This window comes from Cuculus canorus, chromosome 2 (assembly GCF_017976375.1).
Source record: "Cuculus canorus isolate bCucCan1 chromosome 2, bCucCan1.pri, whole genome shotgun sequence".
In the NCBI taxonomy this organism is placed as follows: domain Eukaryota; kingdom Metazoa; phylum Chordata; class Aves; order Cuculiformes; family Cuculidae; genus Cuculus; species Cuculus canorus.
In genome coordinates, this window is record NC_071402.1 from 45066941 (window position 1) to 45089819 (window position 22879).

The 22879-nt window shown below is 41.2% G+C and overlaps 2 protein-coding genes across 4 annotated transcripts in view; one reads left to right on the top strand and one right to left on the bottom strand.

Annotated features, from left to right (window-relative positions):
- The window catches only part of LOC104059971 (ethanolaminephosphotransferase 1), a 60084-nt gene extending 47301 nt beyond the window's left edge, over nt 1-12783 (top strand). Inside the window, exons 7-10 of the mRNA XM_054057644.1 lie at nt 307-355; nt 2543-2723; nt 6547-6729; nt 7868-12783. Of these exons, the coding sequence (XP_053913619.1) occupies nt 307-355; nt 2543-2723; nt 6547-6729; nt 7868-7933 (479 nt within the window). The 3' untranslated portion in view covers nt 7934-12783. The remainder of the gene's footprint in view (nt 1-306; nt 356-2542; nt 2724-6546; nt 6730-7867) is intronic.
- MAPRE2 (microtubule associated protein RP/EB family member 2) overlaps nt 11889-22879 on the bottom strand; it is a 102347-nt gene continuing 91356 nt past the window's right edge. The window contains exons 5-6 of one of the 3 annotated variants that reach the window (XM_054057647.1): nt 20862-21020; nt 11889-14703 (exon numbers count right to left, since the gene is read on the bottom strand). In XM_054057647.1, the coding sequence (XP_053913622.1) occupies nt 14632-14703; nt 20862-21020 (231 nt within the window). In that variant the 3' untranslated portion in view covers nt 11889-14631. The remainder of the gene's footprint in view (nt 14704-20861; nt 21021-22879) is intronic. The other 2 variants (XM_054057645.1, XM_054057646.1) reach the window with 2 other exon arrangements.

Consider the following 22879-nt stretch of genomic DNA (forward strand, 5'->3'; position numbering starts at 1 on the left):
GTATGACAAATAACTGATCCCACCTGCCAGCTACATCAGGATTTTTAAAAATCTTCCCAGTCTTGTCACTCATTACATAAGAAAATCTGTATCAGCAGCTATTTTTGGCAGCTAACTTTTGGTAAAATAAGGAAGGCTTTATTGTTGCCTCAAGCCTCCAAATTCAGTTTGTACTCTGTAATGAGTACAGGAGTACTGAGTCACTTTTAAAATAGCACACTAGGCCTGTTACCGTATGACAAAACTCTGATGTCACCAAGGTAGTAGGACTGTAAATCATTACATAGGACTCTCTTTCTCTTCCAGGCTTCAGTTTATTACTTTCATTGCCACAAACACTATACAACATTCACAGGTAAGTTAATTAACTTTAAATAAGTTCTATCCCCTTCCATTTAATTCTGTATATTTAGTGGTTTCCTCACTTGAGAAATAAATGTAACGCTTGAAGTAGCCGAGCTTCTTTCAGCCAGATGCTGTCCTGATGTTGTAGTAAAAGGCTTTTCTGGTCAGTTTTGAGAATCTGACTGGTTTATTTTACATATTTATAAGTCTTTTCCTTTTCCTTTCACTTGCCATTCTCGAGGCAGTCTCATACTGGTCCTGCACAGTAAACTGACAAAAGCTCTGTAGTTATAAACATTGCATTTTATTTGCAGTCAGGTGTGAGATGTAACTTCCACCTGCGCTGTATGAAATTCTGTAGCTGATCATCCTGCACTCCATGAAATCCTTTATTGTCTTCCTGATCCTTCTGTGAAACTCTCCTCTGCATGAAGTCTGCAGATAACTGCCATCAGATAGAGAGTCTAGGCAGATAGTGGCAAGCTGTGATTACATCGAAGAGTTGGCTTGCTGCACTGAGGAATTTTATATGTAGTTGGTTTATACTCTGATGGCCTATTTTTATTAATGCTGCCTGCCTTCCCCTAGTATTTGCTACCTCATTTCACTCATATGTCACATCAGGTCTCTCAGATCCTAAGTATCCTTGAGGAGGGGCTGTCACTGTCTGTCTTCAGGAATTAGTGGAAATTAATATTAACTTTTAAATTTTGGAGAGACTACAAGACAATAACGCATCACTCCTACACAGCTCTTTTCATGGCGCAGTACTCAGTGTAGTTAATAAAAGCATTAATAGCCCCGAGTTTTGGGCAGGAAGCATGGAGAGTTGGGAGATGTGGAGCAGGAAAAGCTGAGGACACACAGAAAGGCTGAGCCTTGGGGCAGGGTGCTGGGAGCACTGGCAGGAGCCAGGTGGGACCAGTGGTGCAAGGGACTCCAGTTCAGGGAAGACAGAGAGGAGGAGAACGGCACCTGGGGCATGTCAGTCCCTGGCAGTAGTAGCATTTACCCTGAGGAATATTTAGTTTTTGCTGTTGTTCCTCTCATGCCAGAAGTTTGTTTAGTGTTTCTTTTTCAAGTCAACATCTGACATAGTTTCTTGCAGGCCTTCCAGTGGGTTTGTCATTCCTCTGAATGGAAGAGTGAACATCCAGTCAGGGCTGCTTGGAAGGATGTGCACACAAGCTATTTGATGATGAGGGATTTGAGTTTCCTCATCATCACCTCCCTTTCTTCATCACACTGCATTTTCTCAATTATTACTTTATCAGAAGAATATTGGGTTTGGAATGAAAAAGATATTTATTGGATTTTTGTCCATCTGTTTCTATAAATACAAATGATCAGAGATTTTAAACAGGACATTTCCCAGTATGCTTCAAATACAGAATGGCTCTTCTGAACTATTGGTATGAAGAAATCATTAAATGGTAGTGAACTTTAGTGAATTAAATCTCCTACTCTTTCTATAACCTCTTAGTGAGTTTGTCTGAGTGAGAAAGATGCAAGATGGATGCAAAAGCTGTTGATCTTACAGTTCCCTTTTTCCTAGCTGACAGAAAACAGTAATTTACTACCTTTAATAGTAGTACTTTTAAAAGACAGCTTAAAATAGCCAAGAAAACACAATGCATCATTAATTTTCCTGTACTCTAATTAGCTAAAAAACCCCTCCCCTGTAGGCTGTACTTTGGCAATGGTGTAGGGCTGTCTAGCAGCATCACCTTTAGACCTGAACAACAGCAACGCCTGCCAGCCATGGGCATGACTATGTTGCCACTGAAAATGTGGGGCGTATTGGCTGAAATAATTTCATTCTCATGTTGGAAGTTTCATCCCTAAAATATACACATTTTGTAGTCATAGCAAACCTGCACGCTCTGTGTTTGGATGACAGCTACAACAGAGCACTGCAGCTCTCTTTGTAAGCCTAGCGGTTCATTGCCAGGCAATGATGAGCGGGTGAAGCTGACCAGAAGCTATGTGAATAAATGAGTATAATTTTACCCCAGAAATAACTGTTACTTGGGTATAAAATTTCTTGTAAAATGTCTGGGTATCTGGTATATTTGCATAGGTAGCTGTGTTGTAAAATGAATTCTTGGGCTCAGTTTAGGCTAGACTTTGAAGTTACTGTGCAGAAATAGGATGGAAAAATTTTCTTACTCCATAAAATCATTGTATTTATTTACAGAGCACATATAAAGAAAACACTGAAGAATGATTCTTTGTATGAAGGACTCCTACCTCTTGTGTCACCTCTGTTGCTCTTCATTCTTCTTACAGTCTGGGTGTTTTTTTCTCCAGGAAACATATTAGTAAAGCAACCAAGGTTGTTTTTATGGATGGTTGGGGTTGCTTTCTCAAACGTTGTTGTAAGTATGTTTGTGGTGGTGGTGTTATTTAAAGATAGCTTTCTATTTTCACGTGAATAAACAGAAGGGAACAGAATCTGTAGTTAAAAGCAGAATAATAGTCCTCTTCTACCTCTGTGTTACCCTCTCTCCGATGAAAATACACCACAGCAGCTGTCTGGACTAGGGACGCTTACTGCAATACCTCTTCTACCACAGCATAATGTTTTTATGAGGGTTCTTTTATTCCAGGGTTTTGTGAACAGCCAAAGGGGGAGGCCTTAATTCCAGAAAGAGAAAGTCTGCAACACACATGGGAGAACTGAGGACTTGTTTAAAGTAAATGAAAGCTCAACACAGGCATAGATTTACCAGAAAGAGTAAGAGAAGTGTAGCTTTCCCCTGCTGTCATGTCCATTAGTGTGGTACATGCATTCCTGTATCCTACAGTCCAGCTGATCCCGCATTTTCACTTCTCTGTTCAGAATAAGGCTGTATCACTGACAGCATTTTTAGGGAAAGTTGTGAATAGATGCAGGGGACTTGTGATTGGGTCTCTTCTCACAAATTAGTTTTTCCTATATAACACCATTGTAACCGATTTACCCCTTGTAATGCCTGTGAGGTAACGAAGCAACATGGGCAGCCAGATGGCAATGCTGAGAATTGCAGTTAATCCAGAGTTTTCTTCTCTGGAGCCTCTTTTCTCGCCAGGACAGAGGCAAGGGAGCTGTAGCCAAGAAGAAAGGTGTTCCTCCAGTTAACACTAAAAAATCCTAAAGGATAGTGCCAATTTTCATTTTAGAAAGATAAGTCTCCAATAGCATCTAAAATCATGTCACTGAGCAATGCTGTGTCCAATTTAAAAAGAGAAAGTCTGGAATTGCCTAGCATTATGAGAGAGATCTTAGCAAATACAGCATTTTAAAAGAAAAAACACAATCCTGCTATAAATTTGTATTCAGAAACAGAAAAGAAAATATAATTGTGAAATTTGTTAGATGTGTCCTGTAAATGTACCTTTCTAAGGGCTACAAATCACATATTAAGTTCCATATTAAGGACTTAAACTGACAGAAGTTAGGTTATTTTCAGACATCTAAGGTTTATTGTATACACTTTTCATTATCTAATCTACCCCCTCTTCTTAAGAGAACAGTGTAGATTCCTAAATGAGAGAAACAATTATTTCCTACTAGTGGGGAGAAGAGTTTTCGGTTTGGCAGCTGGCAGGTTCTGCATATATGTCTTGACCAACCGAGAGCAATTTTGGCACAATGCTTGCAGAAGTAAAATAGTCTGGCAAACCAGAAGCTTCTTTGTAGACTGCAGTTTATTAGGCATCGAATGCAATGCATATTCTTCAGGCTTTGTTTTTTCTTATACCAAAATCTCTGCTGCAGTGTTAGAGGCTTGTATGAATTTTAAAAGTATGCATGTTAGTTGAAATTTTTAACATTTTAAAAGCAAGCATTAAAAATGTATGGGTTTTGGTTGGAATTTATAACATTTTTTAAGTAAAAAAACCAAGCTTGTATTTCTTTTCACCTCCTCTGGTCCCTTAAACACACGTTTCCTCCAGCATCAGAGTAAGACTTGTCATGGCAATGCTCTTCTTCTCCATGGTAGTCTGGTACGCTGGGTTTCCATTATGTCCTGTAAACCACAAACTGCGCGTTTCTCTGCGCACCAGGATCTTGAACTTCTCATGCCCTTGACAACACATTTAGTTGCCCAGCAGATCCCTTGGGCTAACTGCCCAATCTCTGATCTGGCCTCCTAGCTGTGCAACGTCAGGATGAGTAGGGAATGTGATGGCCTCCTGAGAGTGGACAGAAAGATAGGCCATTTCCAGCATTTTTTGCCAAAATAAGGAAAAAAAGGTCTCCAAGACCTAAAAAGGGATAGCTGCTTATATATGAGAGGAGAACTTCTTTCCCCAGTCCTCACTGCCAGCAATGGGACTGCCTATGGGTTGACCACCCTTCTTGCTAAGAAGCTCAGACTTTGCTTTATGATTTGCTCAGAGGGCAACTCTCAGAAATATCCAGGTCCAAGTAAATCAGCACAGAGCACAACTGTCACAGCTCCCACTTAGGAAGCCCTCAAAGGCACGTGTTTGAGTACGTGGTTCAGGTCTGGCAGAAGGGACCTTCAGCCATCACCGTAGTGGGATCGCAACGTTCAGTGTGGTGGCCAGCAGATGAGCAGAGGCAGCTTAAACTCAGAAGGTGCTTCATGAGTAACCTCCCAGGGGAAACTGTAAGAGAGGACACTAAGGACCTGCCTTGGGCTACAGACAACAGCTACCAGAGGTTTAAATTCAGGAGGGGGGGGGTAGCCTTGCAAGGTGTAGGCGAGGAGGATAATCATGTAGCATTACATTTTCTTTCCAGTGTCTCTCTCCAGACTCTAGTGCTTTCATCTCCTAACGCTGTTTCTGCCTCACTTAGAGCGTGAGTCAGTTTTTCAGGACCAGGGGGAATAAGGAATCGAGGGAGGAGTACAGAGCACAACCCATTTTGCAGTCCTGTGATGCGCTGAAGGTGAATTGCTCCAAATATTAACGAGCAATCTTTATGAAAAATCAAGCACTGTACTTAACATGGTATAACAGCGGTATAATACAATGTGAAAGCAAACCTCTGGGCAGGTGCAATTATTCATGCAGAAAATTATAGCATATGGATTTCTGGTACCCTCTGCACTGATTCCCAAAGACTCATAGAACTAGTGTTATTTAAAAAAAAACCACATAATCAATACTGATAACGCATTGTAAGCAAAAATATTTACATTACGTAGAAGTGCTTACTTCTTGCAATACTGAACGTTAAATTACTTTTTCATGGTTTATTTTAGCATTCTTCAGCTTCCACAGCACCAACAGTAAAGCCAGTATTTTTTCCCAATGGTGAGACTCCTGCTGCTGTCATAGGATTTAAGGGAATGAATGCACAGGGAATGCATTTTTCATTCTTCTACTGCTTTCAGATACATAAAATCTATTTTTAACCACATTTAAACTTTGATAGAGACTTAAAAAAATAGTTCAGCTGTGCTTAAATTCCTTTTGTTTTTAAAGAGAATAGTGTATGTGAGACATATATTAAGGAGTATAAGGGAGGTAAAACACGTAGGCATGCATAGTTAGTTTTAAAAAATCTGAACTTCAACTCATTGTTTCAAGAATTCAGTAAAATTAAGCTAATTGCTTTCAGTTAAACAATGCACCATATATTCATTTTTCCTGCCATTCTGAGTGGGATCCCTTTCCTTGGGCCCCTAGCTACATCTCCAGGGAGTCCACTGCCATAATCGAGCCCAGAAAATGATGTTTTAGTACATGAAGGAGTGCTAGAAAAGAAAAACAGGATTTAAAAATGGCCTATGTTACCATCTTTCCCTTCTATACAATGAATCAGAATATATTTCTGCCAGGCCATGCGATTAAAACGCCAGTACGCTCTCCCGGTGATTAAGTGGTGGCACATTTGATTTGGGATCACATCTTTATGAGCTGGTGTGAAAGCATGAGGTGTCAAACAAACTCCCCTTTTGTGAAGATGTGCTTCGACTCATAAAGTGGAGTGTGTCTAAACACTGTCTCCAGAAAAGAAGTGTGTATTTTAAATTACTTGTAGTAAAGTCCTTTAAGACTGTCAGACAGTAAGGCATGAAGGGGTATCTGTAGCAGTCTTCTCACCAGAAACAAGCTTCATTTTGAACGTAAGCCTTGTTTTTCCCTCATCAAAAGCAAATCACATAGAAAATGAATGTACTTTTGCTTAGACCCCCCAGAGCTGACCCAGTGCTTCTCACCTGGTGCCTTTTGCTCTGACAGTGCAAGGTGATCATCTGCCAGATGAGCAGCACCCAGCCGGAGCTTTTCCACTGGTTCCTCTTCCCGCTGGCGCTGGTGGTCTATACAGCCATCTCCGGGCTACTGGGCTGGACAGAAGAAGTGGTGCTCGCTGTGTTCACCACGGCGATCACGGCTGCCCACGTGCACTACGGGGTCTGCGTGGTGAGCTGGCACCTCCAAAGTGGCCATGGGAGAGCTGTGCTGGGGTCGGGAGGGAGGTGGGGTCTGGCAATGCTTTCTACACTGTCGAGCTCGGGCAGTGTCCGTGAATGTTCAGTTCTGGCATTCTTTCTGTGCATTGCTTTATTTAGGCCAAAGTTAAAAACAAGTCAGTATACTGCAGGCAGTGCCTTTTTGCACATAGAGCAACCTCAGTGACTTGAATTATCCCAGTGTAGCTGACTGGTTTCAGCTTTAAACCCATCACAATCGGAATATTTATGGACTAATTTTATGTGTCAGTTGACCCACGTGGCATTAATTCTCCCATCCCTTTTCCCTTTTCTCTTCCTGAGGTTAAGAGGTTTCAAGACTGAACAGAATAGGAAGGTAACATGCAAAGTGAAATGAAAAGAATTCATAAAATAAAGCAACGAAATAGCTGGCCCAATTTCTAATATTTTCTTGGCCCCCTGTTAGTATGTCTCTAGCTGGAGATGTGAATGGTTTTCCAGTTCATTCAGTCTTATCAGCACATTTTTGTGTCTGCTACACACCTGTTTTATCATTTATTGTCATCTGAATTACTGCTTAAATTAATTTTTCCTCAGTTAATGCCCTTTTTTTCTAAAGAGCACTGTCAAATAATACTTAGGAAAGTATCTTAATGGGGGTTTGCTTTCAAATAAAACATCTTGCATAGCAAACATCTCATTTCACAGGGATTTGCTTAGCATTCTTTTATTTAAGATACACCAATGGGATGTAAGGATGTTTCTTCCTGCCTTTGTCAGAGACCTTTTGTCAGCATATATTGGCATCATAGCAGATTTTACGCCAGCACCGATGTGGGCCAGAATGGAAATATCTGGTCAAAATTCTCTATTGACTGTGGGGGCCCAGCTCCATCACATTTTATGTCATCTGTGAATCTGGTCTTTAGTGACTTAACATCCCATCAGTGTGCTGCAAGAGGAATGTAAAGACCACAGCTCTTCTGTGTGCACATTTGTAGGTCCCCATATACCTTAAATACATAAGGACTGTGGTTGGGTCCTCCCCCTTCTGAGCAAGAGAAGAGAGATGGTGAATTGTGAAGCACGAACAAAACTGTTTGCTAATCTCTGTGATTTCTCTTTAGGGGAAGCAGCTGAGTGAGCATTTGAACATTTACATCTTTTCCCTGAAGAAACGTGTCCAAGAGTGAACACCTGCGCTATAATCAGACTGCAACACTTGATGTGGAGATTTGCAACTCTTCTGATGTGATAAATAGTTGGAATTAGTCTGATTAAAATAACCAAAGAAGAGAATAGTTCAGATAAATGAACCACTTTGACAATGAGCTATGCAGTAAGATGCTTCATCTCAGAGGAAGATTCCCGTCTAGCAGAGGTGTTTATCAAGTCATTCTGCCGCCGATATTTATTCTCTTCACTAATGCTGTGTTACTGCTCTCTCTGAAGATTTTGTCTTCCTCCTCTTCACCACTGTGTCCAAAGTCCTGGTTAAATCCATGTCGGGTTATGTGAGATCCTTGATGGTTTATAAGCAGCACTGGCTTTGCCCAGCCTAGTTACCAGAGGGACCCCTGCAATGCAAACCCTCCCTTAGACATCTGTGCCTGCTCCACTTGCCATATTTATTTTCTCACCACTCGTTTCTTCCATACAGCCTCCTGAAGGGCTTACGCACATTCACTGTTTTCCTCATCTCAAATAAGCGCATGAAAAAAAAGAGAATGAGTTCAGATAGCGATGGGTACAGTAAAGCAATTTTGAAACATATGATTTTTTTTTCCCCGGCATTAAGAGGAGTCTTAGCTGACCTGTATCTGTCAGAAATGCAGGCTCCATACAGCAGCAACTGGCCTTTTTACTTATTTTCTAGGCAGTAACAAGTGCATGGTTGATATTTCAGTAGGAAAACACAATATGCCCCACCTAGGTAAGCAGCTGAGAATAAATTTGGCCAACAAACCTTTAAAGATTCTCATATTTCTTTGCAAAACTAGTCAGTCAAATCTTATCTGTGAGTGTGAAACGCTAAGCAAATAATTATTTGTCTGCGTGCTTGAAACAAATTCTTGTGGTTTTAGATAATGATAAAAAAACGAGACAAAAAAAGCTTTTTTTTAGACATTACACGTTTGCATGCAGATATAAACTGCTCACTTCATCTATAATATATGTAGGTTTTCTGCATGCCTTGGAGGAAACTCAAATTCTTACTCCTTCATCTCTTTTGATATGCTGCCCTAACCAGAGGGGCTTTGTGGCCTTGAAGCACTAATGCAACAATCTGTCTGCTTTTCCTAAGGTAATCTTTATATTGCATTTCTTGCACAGAGGGATGAGACTGTCTGATTGGCATGTTTATTAACTAGTTAACTCTCTTGCTTGCCAGAAGCAGGGCAGAAGCGTAGTTGTGGAGCTGCTGAGCCTTAAGTTCACCCTTTCCAGTTCTTTGACCATTTCTCTGGCTTTATCACTGGCTTGATAATTTTTTCCAGTTAACATACCCCTACATCATAAACCCCTATTTTCAGCTGAGCACCAACTCATCATATCTTCATGAACAGCTTCAATTTTGAGTTTGCAGGGCCTGTTACAGTTGCTGACCTACCGCAACAGCAGTAGGGCTGGTATCTCCTGGCAGCCCTTACCGTGCGTACCAGGGGACAAGACTGCACACCAGCTTCCTCTCTTCACAAACCAGAAATTCCACACCAGCTTATAAATCATAGAATGGTTTGGTTCAGAAGAGACCTTAAAGATCATCCAGTTCCAAACTCCCTGCTATAAGCAGGGACACCTCCCAGCAGACCAAGCTGCCCAAGGCTCCATCCAACCTGGCCTTGAACACTTCCAGTGTGGGGCATCCACAGCTTCCCTGGGCAAACTGTGCCACTATCTCACCTCACCACCCTCATTGTGAAGAATTTCTTCCTAATGTCTAGTCTAAATCTTCCCCCCTCCAATCTGAAGCCATAAAGTATCTTATTATTTGAGACATGTACGTTCCACTTACCAAACAAGCATATTAAGGGTCCCACCCCCAAATGAACACCATACTACGATCAGTTCAAGCAGCTGAAGGCCTGGCTTCAGTGGAGGACACAGGTCATCCTGTTCAATGCTGGTTTGGAGACTTTGCTGCGCCTTGCAGTCTTGGGGCAGGGAGGTGGCTCCCACACCCTCTGGCACTGCTGTGGTCCAGCTCCAGGGCTGCAGCTGGATCAACAAGAGGCATCTCCCAGCCTTTGTCTCCACCGCAGAGTGGCCCATGCCCCTGCCCCGCATGATGCCCAGGAAATGTGGGGTCTCTGCTGAGGTGCTCACTACGCGCCCGAGGACTCTGTTTCTTAGGGCTGTTTATTTAATGAGAGATGCTAAAAACGGCACTTCTGACTGAAGGGAAATGTACAAGCTTGATGTAGGCGTGCACCCAGCAATCTCACTGTTTGATGAGGTATTATATCCAATACCCGATACACCGCCACAAAAGTCTCACCTATTTCAACAGTTTGTATTTAACCCATCCATCAAAATTATCTGGAGGAAGACCTGACGAGAAAAGAATTAGAATAAAATAAACAAAAATACCTCTGGATTGGATGCGGTTGTACTGGAGGAACAGTGTAGATAGGCTTCCCTTTCGCCCTGTCTTGCACTTATTTATGAAACAGTTGGAAATAAAGAGTCACAGAAGCAGCACAATTCGATGCACTGTAATGGAGTATTTTGAAAGATTTCATTAAATTAAATTATAAAACTTGAACTGCCACCACCTGCCTGCACTTGTACCTTCCTGAAGACAAATACAGTATCACTTTTAAAGGAAATTAAGCTCATAACAGCTTTTTCACATTTGATTTGAAGACATGGCAAATTGTCTTCATTTGCCTTTTTTAAAGCAACTTGTCTCTACAATCTCTATAAAGACCAAGATAAAAATGGATTATGCATTGCACAGAGTATATATTGAATTGTTAGCCATCTTAAATGATAACTGGTTCACTGAATGGGGAAAAAAAATCCTTTGTTTATAGGGTGGTAGGATAGCAGATTTATTTTGTGAAGTCAGATAGTGGTATGAAGATGACCTAAGTTTTATTTTTGGTCATAACATTGTGACAGAAAGTTTTCAACTATTTGAAATGGAAAATATCTTACTTCTTTCTTACACTGTTGAGCATTTGCACTCGCCCAAAGACATACCACCCTCTTAGTCTTACAAAAAGCAACTAAACTAGTGCTGCTCTCCTAGGTTTGAGTGCCTGGGTTGGAAATGGGTTCCTCCGGTTCTAGTTTCACCTTCTAGCAGAAAGCTTCCTTAAGTGGGGCAGTGGTTCAGCTTTAGTCCCATGGCTACCTGGAGGCAGCAAGGGGGCTTGGGCTGATTTCTTTAATGGTGGCACACAACCAGGGAGTCATAGCAGAAACAAGTCTTGACTCAAGGCTTAAATCTCTGGAGATTAACAGCAACTACTGCAGCAACATCGCTCGTGCTGCAGAAGATAAGAACAGTGGCAATTACAATGAAGTTTCCCCTTTTTCTTTTAAAGAACTAGTATTATAATCTAAAATGTGGGTGGCTTTTAGGTTCTGCACTACAAGATTCATCCCTGAATACTTGGCCATTGCAAGAAAAGTCCACTGCGACCTTCAGTGCTTTTGCTCTTGTACTCTCCCTCACATCCCACCTGCTATAAGTTTTGCTTTTGCTGTATCAAAACTGATATAGAGGAGATTTAGCACTCTGAAATTGAAAAGCATTTACCATAAAGAAGAATGTTCTTACGTGCACATGCATACAGCTGCTGAGCTCTTGGGGAAACAAATACTCCCTACACATGTGGAATAAGTGTTTTATGAAAGTGGCTGCTTTTTTCTTCCTGCCCCCATATGCAGTCACTAATGAAACAAAAGGATGTACTTACACCAGAAAAGCATTATTTTAGAATGTTTTGAATAGTCTCTAGAGCTAGGCAGATTTTAACATATATTTTTTTATTAAATATGTAAAAAGATAAACGCAAGTCAAGTTATTCACATTTTCAGACAAAAATCTACTCTACCATGCGACAATTTGTGGATAATGTAAAATGACTGATACATCTGAATAAGACTTCTTGTATCTATTATGTCATTACTTATCTATTTATAATTAACAATACATATGTTTACATTCCTTTCAGTTTACATTTAATATATAACCAAAGCTTTATGGTGTGCTATTTAGTAAAGGTAATTACATAACGCATATTAAAACCATAACGGAAGAATGGGTTACTCACAGGGGTTGGGGGGAGAAGGACAACTCTTTCCCCTTTCAGAGCATCGCCTTCCCCTCAGCACAGCCAAACTTCTATAGTGCCCAAGAGATACCTTCCTGCTCCGGCTCCCTACATCAGTCACTTGCCCCTGGATACAAGCAGTGAGAGGGCTATGGTTTTCCAACCAGAAATGGGATAAGGAATTTTCAAGAAATGAAGTTCAGCCTTTTATATTTTTTTTCCATATGCGCTTTAAAGAGAGAAAAGGAGAGAGGCACAAGCGCCTGGCTACGAACCCTCCCAGGAGCTCAGCAACCCAACCATTTGCACCTTTAGAAAAACATATTCTCTTCAAATGCTCTCCATGCATCTCCTCGAGTATAAGCAGAATGAACTGCAGTAAGCAGAGACTGGTACTGAAGAAATTAAGTTTATAGCCTGATCCCAAACTCGTTGCGCCATCAGAAATCCCAAACAAGTTAAAAGGACATTCTGGAGACTGGAAAAAAATTAGTAACTGCTCTTCAGTTCAACAATATTATGAAGAACTACTGTTTATTACAATGACAATTGTAGTAAGTACATATGTTCTAATAAACACAAATACAAGAAAAATGACAATTCCCCCATTTGTGGCAATTCTCAGAAATACTCATTTTGAAATATACAGATTTTTATAAACCAGATCTTATTTGTAACCAATTCAAACGGGAAGGTGCTGGCCTGGAGCTTGCAGCACTTTCACTTCATCAAGTAAGAAGTGAGGTCAACGCTGGAGGCAGGAAAGGAAAGCCTTCAGCCTGCAGTAGAAGAAACCTTTGCTGAGTAGGGGGGGTGACCAAGGAACTGGATGGAAATACCTGTTCTAATGCTTAACAGTATTTTATATATTGTCTGTGGTGCAACACAACAGCAGGGATCTCACATTTAACTAAGCGCCACTTAGCTGCAGAAGACTGATTAGGAACAGAAAACTGCGTGTTAATGTCTGTGTGTGCCAGGGGGTCGATTAATTGAAAACCCTTCTATGGAAGCATAAGCGGGGAAACTTAAGCTTTACAAGTCCATGAGGGTCCAAGGATTATTTAGCTGTTCAATAGTCTTCTGAGTTTTTCAGTGACTGCTGATTGCGATGGGACTTCCATGTACCTGCTAAATCAGCATAACATCCAGAATTAAGAAAATCAAGTGAGAGTACAATACCAAGCATTAAAAATATTCAGAGACCACAATGTGCAGTTTTAAGAGAAAAATAAGGAATGCTTTATACCCGTCGAGATACCTCTGTTTATAAAATACCGTCATTTAGAACAATTACATAACACGGCAATGGGACTGCACTGGAAGGGAACAGTTTCACTGCGGACATCTCCAAGGCAGATGTCATTCTGCACCATGCCAGCCTCGCCAGTGGAAGGTCAGCCAAGGGCAGAACCGTCTCTGTGCCCCTCAAATCACTTGGTCCCCCTTTAATGCATGCTCCATCTCCAAAAGGCCTCCTCACTGCCTCTACGTGCTTTGGAAGCAGCCTCAATACCCATGAGTTGTCCACCACTCACTTAAAGGGAGTTCGGGGCGGGGTTCAGGGCTAGCGCTGTTGCTGTTTTTTCCCCATGCCTTGCACTAGTGAGGAAATTTTCCATCTTCCATACTCATATGGCCAAGGTAGCAGAGGGGGGGAGGAGAGTGAAAAGAAATGGCTGGCCTACTTTGCCCTCTTCTGAAGGGTGGGAAGCCAAGTATGACAGCAGAGATCATGTCCTGCAGCAACGCTTGTGTCAAGGAGATTTCTCTCCTCCATCAGCACTGAGCTCTGCGGAGGCAGGGCTGCAGCTGGAGGCTGGGACTGGATTCCTCAGGAAGGAAGAAAAGCTGGGAAATGTCTGTTGACTAGTCGGGAAACTGGGAGAGTTTTCAGAAAACTTTAGTGGATGTCTGTTCCTCCAGAAACAAGCCAAAAAACATATCATGCGGCTTTCTAACAAGCTTTCTAACACAGGGATTGAAATCTCTCCTAGTGAAACAGATGCTCTGCCTTCCATTTTGTGAAGGCAGGAAAGGAATAACCGTGAGCAACATAAGCATTTCCCTCCACAACACACCTCATCGTTATGGCTTGAGTATGACTTCCACTGTATCCCTTTGTTCCAACTGTTTGATCGAACTTATTTCCCCAATGCAGATGTACTAGAAAACGCAAAAGCACCACAAAGTGAGAGACACAGCTAGTGGTACGGTACTTCTTGCCACACAAAATGCCAATATAAATATGTTAGAACAAGTTACAAGTGTATCATATTTAAGATGAAAAAGAAAAAAAAATAAATATATATATTTTTTAAAGAGCAGAACAAATCTCAAGCAGCCAAGTGGTGAAGTTGCAGTGATGTACAGTAGGTGATGTAGCCCTACAACCTCTTGGGAAGGTACACTGAAAGAAGACGTCTGCAAATGCATCTTGGCAAAATATGGGTACAGAATGCAGTGGTTGGCTGGCACTCACTATGGTACATAAATGTTAATGGCAGACTGGGAGTGAACAGATTTCAAGTTTGAGGCCACACATGTTCCATTCTCCAGAAGAAAGTTCTCACACAAAATGAAAATTGTCAGAGACGCTGGGTGAGTCAGTACTCCTCCTGCTGCTGGGGCTGTTCATGGACTTGTTCTTCACCTTCATGCTCTTCTGTGTGGCTCTCCTGCAGGGAGAAAGAAACCCCAAAATATTCCTCAGCAGAAAGCATTTCTCATGTAATCTTGCCACCTCACAGTGCTTGCTGCAGCCTAAAGCTTAACTTCTAATTTTCATGCACATAAGCACAAAATGAGCTGAGAAAAGCAGCATGTGGAGATATTACAATAAAATGTATTTACTTTGCTTTTAATCAATGCATATGCAATGCCAATACTTCTCCAGAAAAAGCATCAGTTTTCAGCATCACCAAGTGTTAACTGTTCTGGTAAGCGACTATTTTGAATAGCTTGACACCAAGATGCTCAACAGTTAGATGCTGTATCACAGTGTCCTGACATCCTCCCATTTTCAGTTTGTCCAAGTATTTCTGAACCTGTCTGCTAGAGTTTTCACACAATCTTCACTCTAGGTTTAGATCACTAAATGGACGAGACACTTTTGCTATCACCTGCTTTAAAAATTAAACTCAGCCTCCTTTTGAGGTCAGATATACTACTTTCCTAAACAATGTACTGATGCTAGACCAGAGTTCAAAGGTTACCAGAGCAGTGACTTCTAGCAGTACCCAGAAAGTACGGCCAAAGACTTTCAAACACATTTTCTTTCAAAAAAATTGAGCCCAGTATTCACTGTTTTACGGAGCTACTGTTAAAAGCACTAATTACTAATAAAGATTTCCCTTTTGCAAACAGTTATTATGCACAGTATTTTCCAGAACTGTGTCTCCGCATACATGCAACAGGCTGAGAAAGTTGGGGTTGTTCAGCCTGGAGAAGAGAAGGCTCTGAGGAGACCTTAAAGCAGCCTTCCAGTACCTGAAGGGTCTACAAGGAAGCTGAGGAGGGACTTTTTATAAGGGGGGAATGGCTTTCAATTGGAAGAGGGAAGATTTAGACATTAGAAATATCTTCATGATGAAGGTTGTGAGGCATTGGAACAGGTTACCCAGGGAAGCTGTGAATGCCCCCTCCCTGGAAGTCTTCAAGGCCAGGTTGGGTGGGGATTTGAGTATCCTGATCTAGTGGGTGTCCTTGCCCATGGCAGGGGGGTTAGGAACTGGATGATCTTTAAGGTGCCTTCCCAAGGCACCCCAAGAACCCCAACTATTCTATGATATGCCTTGCTATTGTGAGAAAAATCCCTGAGCAGAAGGAAGACTGGATCCTCACTGGCGGTGATACCAGTTTCAAACCATTTCCAGTTTAGAGACAACAGAGTTAATATCTTGAGTTGGCCTGGATAACTCAGAGCTCAGAAAGGTTGGCTGATTTTTAGGGCATTACTTCTGTGTTCCCATTAAGCACAGCTGCATTTACAGTTTTTTTCCTCAAGTGGCTTCCATCTTTCCAGACCATGGTTCACTGAAAAGATTCCACACATCTACTCTCTGCCCTGCATTAGTAGCGCTCTGCTGTAGGCAGCTCCAAAGGAAAACACTTTTCCAAGACATTAAACTGCCATTCAATATGCAGCATCCTTGATGCGGTACCTCTGCAGAACTTGCCTGACTCCCAGAAATTTTTGTTAGAAGCGAGCAACTTAAACAAATTGATACTGCTAAGATTTCAAAGTTGAGGCAAATTTTAAAAGAAAAGGGAGGCTATAATTTGAGTTCTCCCAGAATAGTTCAGAACAGCTTATGCAGTAAGAAAATATTCCCCTTCTGGCAATAAAATATTCATATTTCTAAAGGGCAGGAATACGAGAATAAGGTTCCTAACACTTGCTGATATAACAAATATTTAGCTGTTTACCACATACAGCAGGAGCCAAATTCCAACCGAAAGCATGCTTTCTATCACTCAGGTGATATTTTCAGGTTGAAGGCACATATGTCAGTCAAGACAAGTGCAGCTTAGCACCTTATGGCCCCTTGGGTGGAGCAATGCCCTTGTTACATACAGTAGGTACAGGATGTCAAAACTGCTTTTTGCTTAGTATCTAAAAATCACAACTTCTATGATGGGCTGCAAGGCCGTAAGACTTGCAGAAAACAGGAGTTTCACAGAGAGGAGCTGACAGCTGTGAGAACGTGACCCTGACTGACAGAGTGGGAAAACTGAAGCTTGTTTAGCCACAGTGAGCCCTGTTCCCTTAACCCCATCTATTCTGACCATCCTTATCTGTTGAGGTGACCTGCTCTGGAACGCCCCTGTTCCATAGGCTCTATGTACGCAGCATTTATCAGACACACCTATTAGAAAACCCACCCATGCAGATTTTATAGGTCATGTACATGCTATCCTTTCATGCATGAAATAGAAAAAGCCTCTAACCACTGGGAGGGGCTTGGGAACCTACTCTGCAGCTCTGAAGAGTGGTGGCTCCACTCTTACCAGGCTTACCTTTGATGGAAATGGTAAATCTTATGTGACTACCTCAGAAACTGTTGAGACCTGGACACGTGCTTCTCAGTATGCACAGCTTGTATAAATATATGAAATGGGAAAGACGAGAGTCACTATGCCAAATTACTTTGGGACTGTGGAATCTCCTTGAATAGCATCTCCTTATAAGGAAAGTAGTGGAAGATCTATTTAGAGCATTTATTTCTGGCTTGGATCACACGACCATGGTCATCTCTGTCTCCGGCAACAAGAGGTGCTCTCTTTTGACCCTTTGATCCATCTGCCTCAAACTATTCAGGTGTGCTCATAGACCGAAGAGTTAGACTTTATGAAAACCAGCTGCTAAGGGGTGTGTACCTTTAGCAAAAGCAGGAGCAGATATAGTAGGTGCCAGAGTAGAAAGATACAAAACCAACTGCATTTTGAGCAAGTGCTTTGGAAACTTGAGCAGAGCAACTGACAGATCAAATGGCAGCGATGCACCCAGCATCAGCATGAACCAAACCAGAACAGCCTATCTAGGAAAGTAAAAGGTTCCAATTCATCAGTCTGAAGCTCTCCTACAGTAAGACCATACGACCAATTTCTTCACATACTACCCAAGGACTCAATGCTGTCTATAGCAGTCATAGCATGAGTGCTAGGAGCCACTTCTCCCCACCAACCAAATGTATCCTTTTTAAACATTGTTCTCTGTCAACTTTGATGGTTTTGATGAAGAAGTAGGATTATATATGAGCAATTTGTAATTAAAAATGACAAAGGATTACAGACTAATCAGCCAAACATTAGAAAGCACTAGCAGGTACAACATCCCTCTTGCATAAGCAAGATACATGTAATGATGAGGTTTATACCAGAACCATAACAGGGAAGAGAAAAGGGAGCCTCTAGAAACAAGAAACCAAAATGGATTGATATTTCTGCTGTAAGAGTCCAAAACTCACAATAATCAAGACCCAAAATAACAGTAATAAGAAGAGCAGTCTTAAAAATTTAAAAACAAACCAGAAGCTTATGAAGATACATGGTTGGAACTACACTAGGACTCGGAATTAAGCAAAAGTAATTAACATACATGCACCATGATATGAACCTGCTAAAAAACTCTTCAGTGCAATATTGTGATAATCAGACCTCTGGAGAATGCTTTTTACAGGGACCAAACTCTATACTTGCATTCTGAGAACTGTTCTACACAGAAGTCACCTGACAACCTACAATGCTGATGGAGGATCTATGACATATTGGGAGATCTGAACACTTAAACGTGCTCTCCAGACTTTTTTTCCCTTATATTTTCTTTTAGGAGGATTAAATGTAAGAGAAAATTAAGTACAAAGAGAGGCTTGTCCCTACTGAATAAGAACAGTTGGCATGAAAAGAGGACATAATCTCTATGCCATGCTGAAAACAGTAGATGCCTGTCAAATTACAGCTAGGAAGGACGAGTCTGAGACCGCTATGAAACAGTTACTGGAAGTATGAACAGAAAACATATGTAAGTTAGTCACAATATTCAAGCACAAGGCTTCGGTCAGGGATAACTTCTGCAGTATGTGTGAGCTGCATCACTAAGCATCCCATTCCTAAAGAAAAGCCTCATGGCCACTGTACCATTTAAAATATCATAAATCCTGAAAATTAATGTTTTTTCCCCACTTTTTCTGTGTATATTTGAGACACTCTGAAACAGAGATTAGAAAAAAAAATCAAACCCAAAAACTAAGTTGGATTTACGATGAATTCATTAGCAAGAAATTAGGAATGGTGGAGTCGCCTCTAGTTTGGGAATTGGGACTATTTCCCATCTGGGGACAGGGAAAGCCAAACTGCTGTTATTAACGGATTAATCTGCAAAATGCCGAGAGGTAGACAATTTAACTTGGGACAAATTCATTACAGAGAGAGAAAATACAGAACTGAAGGGCAAAGCAGGGCAATGAGACAGCACAATCCGAAAATGAGAAGTAGACAGCATCAGCAAGGGAACCACAGTCTTTTGGTTTCGTGCCGACACATTAGGGTCTTTCCTCAGCAAATTACAGTCCATCTGCTAAACTGAGGAAGAAAAGCATCCAGGGAGATGAGGAGATTGAGTCTCCCACTAAAAAGTACAAAAAAATTACACAGAATCATAGAATCACTAGGTTGGAAAGGACCCACTGGATCATCGAGTCCAACCATTCCTAGCAATCCCTAAACCACGCTGCTCAGCACCTCATCCACCCCATCCATCATGGGGAATGGTCTCTGATTCTTCTCTAGGGGAGCAGCACTCTCCTTCTGAGGTGACATACCCAGTCTCCAACTGCAAACGCATTTCAGATAAAGGCACAGTCATCATATGTAGTTCATGAGCAGGCACAGATGATGCTTTCAAGAGAGAAAGGCTTGGAGAGGGCAGTCAGAGAAAGCACTGGGATGTGGACTGAAGCAGAATATTTTGTAATGCATTCTGCCAGTAAGGAAAACTGCAGGAAGAAAAGTAACAAATGCATTCCTTGGCCTGGAATCACTTGGTGTTAAAGCAAATAGACAGATGTGATAGGGGTATGGAGAGAAGAGGGATTTTTCTGGCTTTGCTTTATAAATAAATGACAGTTCTTGAATCCAGAAGACATCTTCTCTGACCACTATATATATATATGTGTGTGTATATATATATATGCATATAATTCTTTTAGCCTGTTATCACATGCCTGGCAAATTTGTCTTATTGTTTATTCCTGTGAAAATAATGATTTCCTCCTCCTTTTCCTCTCTAGCACTCACCCTGCACCGTTGTACAAATCCTCTTTCCCCTGTCACTTCTCATCTGAGCAGTGGCCCCTGTCAGCAGCAAGCTCATCTCGCTCTTGCACCCAACTTTCATTTATGCTCTACTAGTCTTTTAGAAAAGTATGTGAATTAGTAGGTGCTTTTGTCACTATTTTTCATAAAAAAGGTGCTACAACAGCTTTCTGGGAACAGCTATAAGACATCTGACTGTACCACAGTGATGCAGAGAGATTAAGTTGATGCTTATACTCTTCGGAGCCAAAGCCATCATCCGCTGAAGACTGAAGGGTCAATCGTCAGTACAGTGCATACAGGGATTTAGTTAACATGAATGGGAGTAGTTCAGCTAAATCTCCACCGAATCATTATCCCTGAATGTATCTCAGGAATTTAACCATCATCCTCTGCAGCTTCTTGCTTTGTTCACTGTCTACAGCACTAAGTCTAAAATGCAATAAGATTCTTGCTTAATCCTGCAAACAATACATTTCTGAAATTTTGGTGATGAAGGATTATTAGGTTTGCACAAGGAAGAATTTTGCCTATAGCAACATGATAAAAAAAATGCTAAAGAGCATTATCTTTGTAGATATAATTATGTATTTGGCAACCTGCACTGTGCGTATTGCAACACTGCCACACACTAGAGAAGGTTCACAGCTATAGACTTTGAACAGCACCTCTGTCAGAATTTCTGTGACTGTCAAAACATTAAAGAACATGAGTAAAAGCCTTAATGCAGAATGGCAGAAGACAAAAAAACCCCACCCAAACTAAGGCTCACAACCATATGAAATAAATTTCGAATTGCAACACGCATCCTCACCTTTCAGATCAACTTCAGCAAGTCTAGAATACAAAAGCTACAAGGTAGTGAAAAGCAACCAGGCTCCTCAATCCCTTCTCAAAGTTGAACGGTTTGTTGTCTGCAAGCTTTCTCTTTGGAAGAGGAGGCATGACTCTATACTGTGCCAATAAATTTTTAGAAATTAAGTGGTTTTGTCTAAATAAAGGACATTAAGCTTGAACTTACATGTTCATCTGAAGCATAAAGGACTTCCATTAGCCGATTGACAAGGTCATTATTCTCTCCCCCGTGTTCTTGGCAGAGAAGTTCAATCTCCCTTAATTTGCCAAAGTAGAAATCCCTTTCCTTCTCCACGCCTTCAAGTGCAAGTTTTAATGAATGTACCTGCATATAAACCAAGACACAATGCATCAGTTGAGGTGCACGACAGACAAAAAAACTCAGTCAAAATTATGCATGCTAAACAATCTTAAGTATATATTAAATTTTATAGCTTAAAAATGAAGTCTACTTTTTTTCTGAAGTGCTAGATTGAACCTTACACAACAGATAACAGTAAATCGGGCTCCCCAGTTACACTTCTTGGTAACATCGTAACCTTGATCCCTAAAGGTCAATTTTCTCAGTGCTCTTTTATCCTGAAACCCAAAGCAGCAGTTCGGGAATCAAGGCTACTTAAAACTTGTCTCCTAACAAAGCTGCCAGAAGAGTCGTGTAACAGTAATTAATAAAATTTTCAGCTCAGTACTTGCATTATTTGTGCTGGATTTTGCACCTGAGGACACAGCAATCCTAGATGTATGTATACATACAGACTGGGTAGTGAGAGGCTGGAGAGCAGACCTAGAGAAAGCGATCTGGGGGTTCTGGTCAATGGCAACCGAGGTGATTGTCCTGTTCTACTGCTCACTGGTGCAGCCCCACCTTGAGTACTGAGTACAGTTTTGGGTGCCACAGCATAAAAAGGATATAAAGCTACTGGAGAGTGTCCAGAAGAGGGCCACAAAGTTAGCGAAAGGTTTAGAGGGAAAGCTGTATGAGAAACAGCTGAAGTCACATGGTCTGTTCAGCCTGAAGAAGAGGAGACTGAGGAGAGACCTCATTGCAGTCTACAGCTTCCTCACAAGGGGAGGAGGAGGAGCAGACGCTGATCTCTTCTCTCTGGTGACCAATGACAGGACTCAAGGAATGGCAGAAGATGTGCCAGGGGAGACTTAGGGGATATTAGGAAAAGGTTCTTCTCCCAGAGGTTGATGAAGCACTGGAACAGGCTCCCCAGGGAAGCCGTAATGACACTAAGCCTGACATATTCAAGAAGTATTTGGACAATGCCCTCAGACACATAGTGTGAATGTTGGGGTTGTCCTATTCAGGGACAGGAGTTGGACTTAACGATCTTTGTGGGTCCCTTCCAACTTAGGACATTCTATGCTTCTATTTTGCCTGGATTAATGTATAGCTTTGGGAAACCCACAATCTCCTTGCCTAAATATACATAGATCTAGCAGAAAAGCTCATAAAGGAAAAGGGTCTAGTTAGGAAATTAAAACATCCTCTAGTTGCAAAAAAGAGTACTGCTGTGGTTTTTTTACCTCTCCTTTTCTGCCTCTCCACTTACCATACATTAAAAGACCTGTGTGCCGGCACTCTGATGCCGTGACCGCCTGTACCATGGACTCTGCTCTGACTGATGTGCTGTTTCTATCAACAATTCTCTCAAATGCCAAGTATCTTTCTCTCTGCAACCTTGTTCACAAGAATCTTCAAGCTGTACTGTCAATTTCATGACTAGAACTGCTGCAAGTCATATACGTGCAACATAGTCGTTAATGATTAGGCTTCATATAAATCATGACAGATGTTGCAATATATTTTTATACAAACATATACATACATATATATATTAAAAAAAGAATAATTTTGTAGGACCATAACAGATAAACAACTGTCCAGCAGGGTATACACAATCAAGAAAATGTGTAGGTCGCTCTCAAATTTGGAGGACAGTGTGACAAACAACAGAAATAATCAGATGAACCTGTCTACAGTAAGTGTACTGACACCGATCATATGCAAATTACAGCCAAAGTAGCATCCACATTTTAAGGCCTGCAATTATAAAATTATTTTCTAAATAAAATATGCTAAATAAATTTAATCAGATCAGACTACATTTCAGTTAACTGGTACAACATAAAGTTCGGTGTTGCCAGTTCTACTGCAAGCTAATTTATTGCCTTCAC